The sequence below is a fragment of the Chiloscyllium plagiosum genome, chromosome 14 (assembly GCF_004010195.1).
Source record: "Chiloscyllium plagiosum isolate BGI_BamShark_2017 chromosome 14, ASM401019v2, whole genome shotgun sequence".
Lineage (NCBI taxonomy): Eukaryota > Metazoa > Chordata > Chondrichthyes > Orectolobiformes > Hemiscylliidae > Chiloscyllium > Chiloscyllium plagiosum.
Genome location: NC_057723.1, coordinates 10,636,656 through 10,648,760, shown reverse-complemented (window position 1 = coordinate 10,648,760; position 12,105 = coordinate 10,636,656). Strand labels below are relative to the sequence as shown.

Here is a 12,105-nt window from a genome sequence, read left to right as displayed (position 1 = left end):
CTTCCCACAACTCTGCATTAACCTTGGATAACTCACCTAACCTGCACCTCCCTGGACACTATGAGTAATTTAGCAAAGTCAATCCACCTGACCTGCACATCTTTGGATTGTGGGAGGAAACCAGAGCACCCAGAGGAAACCCACTCAGACACGGGGAGAATGTGCAAACTCCACACAGACAGTCACCCAAGGCTGGAATCGAACCTGGGTCCCTGGCGCTGTGAGGCAGCAATGCTAACCACTGAGCCACAATGCTGCAGAAAAGGAGATCTCAAACAGCAGATGGTAGTTTTGATCTATCAACATCTGGGCCTGTGCCCAACACCCTCCTGCTTGCACGCAGCAGTCTCCTACAACTGCGGATTGCGGTGGTTCACAGACTCCCAGCCCAACTGCTTGTTCTGTGGTGCTGTGGAGTCCGTGGACCATATATATATGGGGTGTGGGCATTTGCACTCCCTTTTTGATTTTCTTAAAGACCTTGTCCTCTGCTTTCGGCTGCACTTTAGCACCACGCTCCGGATCTTTGGGCACCCTGTGCGAAGGGGGGAGGGAGGTCAGAAGATCTCCTCATGGGCCTGCTCCTGGGCCTGGCCAAACTGGCCATAAACAGGTCCAGGCAGCGGGCAGTGGAGGGGGTCATTAGGGCCAACTGTCTTCCCCTCTTCCGCGTGTATGTCAGAGCCCGGGTGTCCCTGGAGAAGGAGCACATAGTGTCTATCAAGTCCCTTGAGCTATTCAGGGAGAGGTGGGCACCGCAGGGAGTGGAGTGTTTTATTTCCCCCTCCAATACTATTTTGGTTTAACCCCTGCCCTCCCCTTCACTGTTTGATCAGGCAGCATTGCCTTTTGAGAAGGGCACTGCTTGTCACTGACCACTTGGGTGTTTCCTTTCTTCCTGGTGGTGGAATATAAATAAAGATTTACACACTTGTTGTTCTTCACTGTGCTCACACCTGCACAAACACGCGACATGGGTGCTGGGGAAAAATTAGGTGGTAGTGTGGGAGAAAGAGGGGAAGAAAGAAAACAAACACACCTTCCTGCTGCGCCAGTCTGCTCACCACTTCCTTCAAAATATGGGGCTGGGTAATGAAGTTTAACCTGGCCAAAGATGCTCATGCATTAATCAAAAAGTAAGTCAGTGACAGTGTGGATTATTTTACTTAGCGTTACTCCATTAATCAATCGCAGCTTAGTTGGACAATGTCGACCACTGACCAGAAGGAGAACTACAAACAGCCTGATCCATACGAGGTGCTATCAATACTGTTGACTGTGTAGAAGGTGAAATCCCACATTCACCCGACTCCCCCCAAAACCACAGCCCCCAGCCCCCCACTAAACCTCTGTTGGTGGATGTCCATTCGTAGCCCTGTAATTGCAAAGGCTACCATTGTGAGCTTCCACCCTGAAAGGGTGCAGCCTGGCCTTGACTGACGTCTCCACGTTGTTGAGGTTGTCCACGTTGTGGTTGCAGCGGAAGAAGAAGATGAAGCCGTTGCGATAGTTCTTGTTCATCCAGCCGTACAGCAGGGGATTGGCGAAGGTGGAGCACATGGCCAGCACATGGAAGATGGTGTAGAGCAGCTTGTATTCTGTGAACTGAAAGAGGCGCTTGTCCAGATCGCTGGCCAGCTGGAAGGTGTGCAAGGGCAGCCAGCAGACTGCAAAGACCACCACCACCATCACAAGCATTTTGGTGGTTTTTCTCCGTCGGTAATGACTGTCACTCCGCGCGCACGGACTAACATGGCTCTTTAACTTGATCCATATTCTAATGTAGGCGTAACTGATGATGCTCAACGGCAGCACGTATTGTAGGATGAACATTGAGATACTGTAGATGGTTCCATCTTGGGTGTTCCCACTGGGCCATTTCTCAGAGCAGACCACAATCTGCAGGTTAATGGGCTGCAAGTCGACGATTTTGTACTCCCTGAAGATGGCCAATGGCCCGGCAAGGATAGCCGACACCAACCAGGTCATGGAAATGGTTATGAAGCTGAACTTCTTGGAAATGCGGCTGTCCAAATGGAAGACGATGCATCGATGGCGGTCCAGAGCGATCACTGTTAGAGTCAGAGTGGATACATGGACACTTAAAGCCTGAGCGTAAGGGACAAGGTGGCAAAGGACAGCTCCAAGTTTCCATTCATCCAGGAGAGTATAAACCAAGGTGAATGGCAAGCAGAGTGTGTCCACCATGAGGTCAGCCAAGGCCAGGTTGGCAATGAAGAAGTTGGTGACAGTTCGCATGGTTTTGTACTTTATGATCATATAAATGACCAGGGAGTTTCCCACCAGGCCCAGGAGGATGATCAATGCATAAGCCATAATAAGGGTGATCTGGACACTGAGAAGCTTGGTACTCTCAGCCATGGATGGGTAGACCATGTTTCTGGACTGATCAATGCTCATCAAGTGCCACTCTCTGGAAGTGTTCCAATTGTTTCCCTCCACAGTCTCTGTGACATTGCTTGCACTGGTCGGATGCATCGTGGCCTGTTCTGAATTGATCTGGTACCATTCCCTGTGAATGACAAGGACATTGTTTAAAGGTTTGGGGTGACTGGGAGAGAACGTACAAGACAAGGAACATGTTGCCACATACGTCATTATTTAGACTTGTTCCTTCATATGTCAGTTCAAAACCTCCTTGTATGGTTAACGTGTTGGCAATATAAAGTAGTTACACTGTAGTGAAGCCAATGAAATACCTAAGACTTCAATGAACAAAGTGGCCAACGATGTATGTTTCCATAACCGATTTAATGATTGCGATCACAGCAAGGGTACAAAATGAGGGTGGATGAGCATCAAATCAAGCACAGAAAGGGACAAAAAAAATTAGACTATCTCTACAGTGTGGAAACAAGTCCTTCGGCCCAACAAGCTCACACTGACCCTCCGAAGAGTAACCTGCCCAGACCCTATATTTACCCCTGACTAATGCACCTAACATACACATCTCTGAACACTTTGGGCAATTTAGCCTGGCCAAACCACCTAACCTGCACATCTTGGATTGTGGGAGGAAACTCATACTGACACGGGGAGAATGTACAAACTCCACACAGACAGTCACCTGAGGCTGGAATTGAATCCAGGTCCCTGGCACTGCTAGCCACTGAACCACGCCTCCAATATAGTACAGTCAAATTTGCAGTTGACACTAAAATAGGTAGGAAAGTAAGCTGCAGTGAAGAAATAAGAACTTATCCACTAAAGAAGTTAGGAGAATAGACCAAAATTTGGCAGATCGGGTTTAATGTGGTTAAGTGTGAGGTTAAACATTTTGGTCAGAATAAAAAGGCAATTTACTATCTAAATTGAGAGCAATTTCAAAATGCAGAGGGATCTGGGTGTGCTAGTGCAGGAGTCCCAAAAAGCACATGCAGGTACAGCAGGTAATAAGAAGGGCAAATAGAATGTGGCATTTATTGTTAAAGGAACACAGTATAAAGGCAGGGAAGTGTTGTTGCAATTCTACAAGGCATTGGTGAGACAACTCGGAGAAAGTGAGGACTACAGATGCTGGAGATCAGAGCTGAAAATGTGTTGCTGGAAAAGCGCAGCAGGTCAGGCAGCATCCAAGGAGCAGGAGAATCGACGTTTCAGGCATGAGCACTTCCTCAGAAATGAGACAACCTGAATTGGTGAGACAACCTCCAGAATACTGTGTACAGTTTTGGACAGGTGTAAATGCATTGGAGACAGTTCAGAGAAGGTTGACTAGATTCATTTCAGTGAAAGGCATGTCTTATAGACATTGAGTAGTTCAGGTCTACACTTGAGTTTAGAAAGATGAGAGGAAATCCAATTGAACTTTGTAGGATGCTGAAGGGGATTGACAAGGTAGATGTAAAGCAGATATTCCCCCTCGTGGAGCAATCTGGAATGACAGTTAATAATTTTAGGTGAAGGAGTGGCAGATTTAAAATGGAAATGAGGAAAGGATCACAAATCTGTTGGGTTTGCTACCCTGGAGTGCAGTGGAGGATGGTACATTGAGTAAATTTAAGGAGGTGATAAATAGGTTTTTAATTAGTAATGGGCTAAAGGATAGACTGAGAGAGCAAGACAAATTAGAGACAGAAAGGGAAAGAAAAAAAAATAAAGTCTTAAACTTGGTGTTCTTATCATCTCTGGACTGGTTGGACCAAAGAATATGTTTCCATGCAGCATTACTCTAAGACTGTCACAATTAACAGTTTAAATTGTTCCCAGAGAGGTGAAATGTTGCTTATTAACAACCGGGCTTCATTTTCATGGGCAATTAACGCAGAAATATAACAAACTCTTCAAAATAACAGAGGCAAAGGGTAAGATGTCACCATTGTCAAGCGGAACAACATTAATTGACCAAAAAGTGCACTGTGGGTGATCCAACACCACACAGACTCCAACGCTTGCAAAAGGTCTCCCCTCACCATCACCTTCTGAAGGGGTAACGAATATTGGGTAATAAGTAATGTCCAAACTGCAAGAATGAATCAAAAATAAAAAGCATTGCCAAAAGTGATCACACCTGGAAAAAGGTCAAGAGCATTTTTAAAAAGATCGCTTATGCATGAATACAACAGAAAGGCAAGGTTGGAATAAAAAGCGACTTTCTGATCTACGGCTTATTATCACACCTCTCAGTAAAGCCTCAAACTGCTGCAACTAATACTAATTGCTTTGAAGTGCAGCAATTTACAGGAACAAACGCAACAGCCATTTACACGCAGCAAGAGCTCTCAAAATGCAGCAAGGATTAGACAAACAGCCTCTGGGGGTTTTCTTTTGTAGGATTGTCTGAACAAGGAAAATTTGCTCAGGAATCTTGGGAGCATTTCTCTCTCAGTCTTCCAAATGCGGCGCACAGACAACCGGACAAAACCAGCTTGGATAAGAACTTGAGGAAACTCATACAGAAGGGTGTTATATTAAAAATTACACTATGCCTGACAGCCCGTGGCCTTGAGTCTTGATGGGCTGAATGCCTTACTTCTGCTCATACTTCTGGTCTATGTTCAAACAGAAATTTGGGTTTATCGCTCGGGTATTGGAGATTAAAAGCAGGGAAGGCCCGTTACTGTCGAGGCTGTGGATGAGGCTGGAGCTGAAGTACTGTGGACAGTTTTGGTTCCCATATTTCAGAAGGGATGATTGGCATTGGAAGTATTACAGAAGAGGTCCACAAAGCTGAGTCCTGGGAAGGAAGGATTGATTTATCAAGAACATCTAAATAGGTTAGACCTTTATTCAGCCGAGTTTAGATAGGACTGATCTTCTTGAAACATTCAAGGTTCTGAGGAGTTTGACAAGCTGGGCATTGCAAAAATGTTTACAGTAATGGAGGAATCTTGAATGAGAGGAGACAGTTATTAAGATAACTGGGCACTCATGTACAACTAAGATACAAGGGGATTTTTTTTTCTCCCAGAGGTGAGCAAATGTCTGGAATTCTCTACCCTAGGGAGTTGTGGAGACTAGATCAATGAAGGTGTTTGAAAAGGAGGAAGATAGATTTTCAAAATATCGAGGAGTCAAAGAGTATGAAGAGCTCGCATGAAGGAAGAGTTGAGGCCTGGAGCAGGTCAGTTATGATCTCGTTGCTCATTGGAGAAAACCCAAGGGGCTGATTGGCCTCCGCCTGCTCCTGTTTTTATTTTTGGGTTGTGTTAATGGGTCTGGCAGGTAGCTTGAGTGTAACTGAACTTCAGAAAAATGAGCCACTTCAACAGAATTTCAGATTCAACTGTCCAAAAATATCCCCACAGGAAATGTTTTCCCCCAGATCTTTATTGCCAGTCTGGAGTAGCAGAACGAGATTCGCTGAAGGTGTGGGAAACTGAATTTACTTTGTAAAGATATAATATGAAATTATTGTCCTTATTTGCTGTTAGTCAAATTGAACTGTCCTTCCAGTTTGCTAGACATGTACTTGTATGCTTTGGGTTTTTAAAAACTTATTCTGCAGCAGCTTGTTGAATATGTAAGCTGGTAGCAGGACAGTGAGTGACAGTGGGTATCTGTAATGAACAGGTCAAATATCTGTGTATCTCCTCAACAAACCAAGTAGAAAGAATAGAGAATGAGAACTGAAAAGGAATACAAATTAAAGTGGGTGAATTCAATGCTAGATCAGGAAAGAGGAGAGAGAGAGACGAAAGAAAATTTGAATTAAGAAAATGCAAACTGGCAGAAAGGTGAAGTAAAAACATTCAATTTCAAATTCACAATCTTGAAAATTTCCAACAATAGCTGTTTTAAGGGTATATAACTTTTAATGGTTATTTCCTGTTACCAGATACATTGCTTGAAACTCATTCACAATTGTCATTTCTTCATAATGCTCCATTAAGTGAAATGCAAAGTCATAGCTATCTGTAGCAGGTTAATTACAGATACCCACTGTCCAGCTCACATGTTCAACAACCTGCCACTGAATGTGCTTTTAAAAATACCCAAGCATACAAGTACAGGTCTACCACACAGTTCTATCGACTGACAGCAAATTCTGTAACAATATATTGCAAGGACTAACTACAGAGATTAAGTTTCAGTTCATTTAAACCTAAATATCCAGTAACCACACACTGCCCAATGTGCTCCCACAGTGAACTAGACAGGGGAATGTTGGCTTCACAGAGGAAGCTGTAGAACAATGAATCTCAGACAGTTGCTTTCATATATTGGTGTTTAACTGTGCACCTGTCCCTCGTAGGAAGGTGCTGTACCACGCAGATGTAAATAATGTCAAACACCATAAGCCTCACCATTACTTTAACAGAAATATCTGGGCCATTCATTATCAGATCAGCCAATTCTAATGCACTTTGTGCAGAATCTGCATGCCCCAGAGCTGGAATCGCCCCCATACTGCGCCAAATGTCAAATTCCATCCCATCAGTGAGCATTTCATCAGGTTGGAAGTGCACTGAGCTGAAAAGGAATGAACGGAGTGAAAATATTATGTTCACAAAAGCAGAACTCTCAAGTACACTACTCAACCGGTCAATGCCGACTTGCCAACAGTACAGGACCACAGACAGCATCCTCTACCAATTGATGACTCAATGGTCAATACCAGAGCCACTCATCTCTGGTCATCCAATTCCAGCGATGTCTGGGTGTGTTGGAAGCAAATTATTTCTCAAAGATTTACTTTGTGACTGAAGCACTTTATGAGTCCCTACCATGGCAGGTGAGGTAGCTTAGATGACTAGTTCCTAATGCAGAGTGATGTCAACAGCATGAGTTCAACTTTACCATAAAGGACTTTCCTTCTCAACCTCTCCTCTCACCTGAGGTGTGGCAGCCCTCAGGTTAAACCACCATTTGTTATCTCACTCTAATCAGAGAGTAGCGTTATTGTCTGGTAGAATTATGGTGATTTTACCTTTTAAGAGGTGGTACATCAACTGCAGTCAGCGCTTTATGGAGATATTGGGCAATCAGTCAGACTACTGTCTGCTATTATTCAATAAACTCATTAATAAATCATTATTAGTGGAATTAGTTCATTCACAGTGTGTTGTAACATCATATTATAGTATATTTGTGGATCACACGGATTTAAATATGGATCATGAGTAAACTTGAAGAAATAAGAAATAGGAGCACAGGTAGGCCATTTGGCCCATCAAGCCTGTTCCACTGTGCAATAAGATCATGGTTGATCTTTTTGTGGACTCAGCCCCACTCATCCACGCACTCACCCTACAACCCTTAATTCAGTTATTGTTCAAAAATCTGTCTTTGCCTTAAAAACATTCAATGAGGAAGCCTCAACTGCTTCACTGGGCAGGGAATTCCACACATTCATAACCCTCTGGGTGAAGTTCCTCCTCAACTCAGTCCTAAATCTGCTCCCCCTTATTTTGAGGCTACGCCCCCTCATTCTAGTTTCACCTGCCAGTGGAAATAACCTTCCTGCTTCTATCCTATCTATTCCCTTCATTATTTTATGCGTTTCTATAAGATGCCCACTCATTCTTCTAAATACCAATGAGTATAGTCCCAGTCTACTCAACCTCTCCTCATAAAGCAACCCTCTCAACTCCAGAAACAATCTAGTGAACCTCCTCTGTACCTGCTCCAATGTTAGTACATCGTTTCTCAAGTAAGGAGACCAAAAAGTGTGCACAAAACTGTAAAAAGTTGAAATGATTTATAACGTCTTTCAGCAACTGCAAAACTTTACAGAATCCATTGCAATTAGGATCTGCTCCTGAATCCTCAATCAAGGTTTTGCTAACCTGAAATTTTCCCGAAGCTCTCCTGCTTATTCTCCCACTTTCCATCCTCCATAGTTAACTTCCAACAAGTCCAACTCAGTTATCACCACTGTGATCTGCACTCAGGTTTGTAATTCCCATCCTTGTTTATGAATTACATGCATGAATCTCACCTCATTCATACCATAGTAGCATTGTCCAGTCCTACAACTCTCTGAGCTTTCTGCATCCCAATTCTGATTGCAATTCAAGTCTCCAATTCTGGTTCTGTTGTTTAATGGCCCTTGGCACTCTCTGCCGTAAACAGCAGAAAGCCATCCTTAGACCTGCATACCCTTCGCTCCTCATTATGTCACTTCACTGCGAATATTGCTTGTTAAACTCAGCCCAAGTTACAATTGACTGTTTGCATTTTCTGATGAAGAAAGTCTAAATCTTTAATTTGTGCAAATCTAATTGCAGTTGCAGTTGACTGAAATCTACAGTTTAAATTGTGGGGATATTAGCCTGAAACAGGCTTTTCCTTTCAAGGCTTGCAGTGTAGATTAATTGAATCAACTGAAACTGAATCCTCATTAAGTGACTCAGATAGATCCCTGTTTGTTGACAGCATGTAAAAATGCACAGCTTAGTGCTACGTAGCACAACTTGCAATAGAGTTCTGAGGTTAAGCATCTCAAGGAGTTAAGTAGCAGGGGAGAGTGTGTAGGATCAGTGAGTATTCCTAGGAGAAAGTGAGGACTGCAGATGCTGGAGATCAGAGCTGAAAATGTGTTGCTGGAAAGGTGCAGCAGGTCAGGCAGCATCCAAGGAGCAGGAGAATCGATGTTTTGGGCATAAGCCCTTCTTCAGGAATCTGAAGAAGGGCTCATGCCCGAAACGTCGATTCTCCTGCTCCTTGGATGCTGCCTGACCTGCTGCGCTTTTCCAGCAACAGATTTTCAGCAGTGAGCATTCCTAGACTTGATGTAAAAGTAAGGTTTCAGTTTGCATTTAGGTTCCTGGCCTTTTACTTTCTTTTCTTTAAAAATAGTCTATTAGGTATAAGATTGATGCTAGTGTAAAAAAAAATTACAGTGACATATAAAGAACAGAGATATATCAGTGATTAATTATATAGGTGATGTGTTGCTGCTGCAGCATGTTGAAGCTTCTGGATACAGAGGTGATCCACAGTGAACATTGATGCAGCAAGTGTTTAAGCCCAAGCAACGTCAGACCCGAGTTCTGGAGATATAGTTTGAGTGATAGACATTCCACCACATCAAGGGGGGGGGGGGCGGGGAAAGTTACCCGGACAATTTGCTTCAAGAGGCAGTCAAACTCTCCATATCAGGTCATTCAGATTTAGTCTGTGATCAGGGACAGAAGTGTGAGACTGCAGGTGAGGCAAGTATCAAGATCCAAACTCTCAAGAGCCTCAATCCCAGCAATTGTCAATAATCCCTAAACTCTGGAAAGACATTGGGATGAAAGCAGGGTGCAGGAAGGATGAACACAATGACTGTGGCACTGTAGTACAGGGAGCCATTGAAGTGGGGGATGCAGTCAGCAGGGGACAGAGTGAAACTGGGGTTAGTTAAAGTCCTCTGGAGTCAGGAGCAGGTATCCCTGAAGTCTCTGTTGCCTGTCCAAGTCAGGGTTAAAGACATCACATCAGGGATGCAGAGGAACGTAGAGTGGAAGTGAAAGGATTCAGTTGTCAACAACATTAATTGAACTCAAAAGGACATTCTGCTGAGAGATGTTCAGGAATTAGGATCTAATTTAAAAAGCACAACTCAAAAGGTACTAATCTCAGGATTGCTATCTGAGTCAAGCGCAAAGTGGCCTCGATGAACATAAATGGTTGTATTAAAGACTGATCTGGGAGGCATGAGGTCCAGTTGCTTGGCACTAGTACTGAGTAAAAAAGAAATATTCCAGTCGACTTGCTTCACCTGTAGACATGCTGGGATCAATGTTTGAACAAATTGAATAACTAGGCTGCAGAGAAGGCTTTAAACTAGATGGAGCAAGGTGAGGGGTAGTTTTGGGGAGAAAGTGAGGTCTGCAGATGCTGGAGATCAAAGTTGAAACTTTATTGCTGGAACAGCACAGCAGGTCAGGCAGCATCCAGGGAACAGGAGATTCGACGTTTCGGGCACAGGCCCTTCTTCAGGAATGAGCAGAGAGTGTTCAGCAGGAGAAGATAAAAGGTAGGGAGGAGGGACTTGGAGGAGGGGAGTTGGAAATGTCTTCTTCTTGACCTCTCCGCCTCCATCCTACTCCCACCTATCACCCTCACCTTGACCTCTTTCCACCTATCACATTTCCAACGCCCCTCCTCCAAGTCCCTCCTCCCTACCTTTTATCTTCTCCTGCTGAACACTCTCTGCTCATTCCTGAAGAAGGGCCTGTGCCCGAAACGTCGAATCTCCTGTTCCCTGGATGCTGCCTGACCTGCTGTGCTGTTCCAGCAATAAAGTTTCAACTTTGATATCCAAATGAATCCAACAAGAACTGGACCAAGCATATGTGGTACTCATAATCTTCTTCATCCTAAGTATACGCATGATTTTACTACAACTGCTAAGTATTTCATCAGTAATATTTTCAGCAACATAACACAAAACATCGCAGATAAGAAAAACTGCAGCATATTAACATGCCAAATTTCCCCTAAAGTAAATGCATTAAAATTCCATCAAATTTGACAATATTGTTATGTATTTGGCTTTAAGGGGTTAACACGTAGGGGGTTCCATACAACAGCCAAGCAGGGTGAGATCAATAGTTGTGATGTTGAGAAGATATGCTCTTCTTCATTAGGGTAAATAAAACCACAGAAAGTAGACAAAATCAAACACGACCACGTCGGGGGGGAAATTGCGGTCCTTGAAGAAGGAGGCCATCTGTGTTGTACGTATTTTGAACTGGTCCTCCTGGGAGCAGATGCGGCGGAGACGAAGGAAGTTTTGGACAGAGAATACATAGGCTTGTGAAGCAAAAGGCCAGTCCAAGCAGGAACAGAGGCAGCAACTGAGCAAAAGAGGTCAAACCTGAGGGTAAATACCAACAGGAGGATAAATACCTGAGAAACGGGCTCAGTCAGAGTGAATGATTTGATTTGATTTATTATTGTCACATGTACCAACACACAGGGAAAAGTATTGTTTTGTATATTCACCAAACAAAACATAAGTACATCAGGGTAATAGAAGAGAATGCAAAATATAATGTTACAGCTACAGAGAAGATGCAGAGAAAGATCAACTCGAATATGATAGGTCTGTTCAGAAGTCTGATAACAGCGGGGAACAAGCTGTTCTTGAATCTATTAGCAGAGTTCTGGAGTTGACATTATGACCAAAAAAGTGACCTCGGCTTGGCTGCTCAGGAACCAGATTTGCAGACTGAATGAGTAGTAATTGAAAGACATAAAGTACTTACTTTTTGTAGTCTGGTCTGCTGGGAATAGAGAGTGGGAATGAAAGGCCTGAGTTTGGTGATGAGTGGATAACGTGTGTAATCGGTTCCTGCATTATTGTCTGCATTTGATAAGGAGAAAGTGAGGTCTGCAGATGCTGGAGATCAAAGTTGAAACTTTATTGCTGGAACAGCACAGCAGGTCAGGCAGCATCCAAACTTTATTGCTGGAACAGCACAGCAGGTCAGGCAGCATCCAACTTCATTTGATAAGGTCAATTTAGTCAAAAGGATTTGAAATGGCAGAGTTCAGTGACCACCAGGAAGTATGGACAGGCAGTGCAGGAGTCCCTCTCAAACAGATATACCATGTGGATACTGTTGGGAGGATGGCCCCTCAGGGGGGACAGTGCTGGACAGGACTGGGGGCAGCAGGCGGATGCGGTGTAGGACAGGATTGGGGAAGCAG

The 12,105-nt window shown here is 43.8% G+C and overlaps 1 protein-coding gene across 1 annotated transcript in view; it reads right to left on the bottom strand.

Annotated features, from left to right (window-relative positions):
- Positions 1 to 966: 966 nt before the first annotated feature.
- Positions 967 to 12,105, bottom strand: part of LOC122556887 (neuropeptide Y receptor type 2-like) — an 18,032-nt gene continuing 6,893 nt past the window's right edge. Inside the window, exon 2 of the mRNA XM_043704147.1 lies at positions 967 to 2,533. Coding sequence (XP_043560082.1) covers positions 1,342 to 2,533 — 1,192 coding nt within the window. The 3' untranslated portion in view covers positions 967 to 1,341. The remainder of the gene's footprint in view (positions 2,534 to 12,105) is intronic.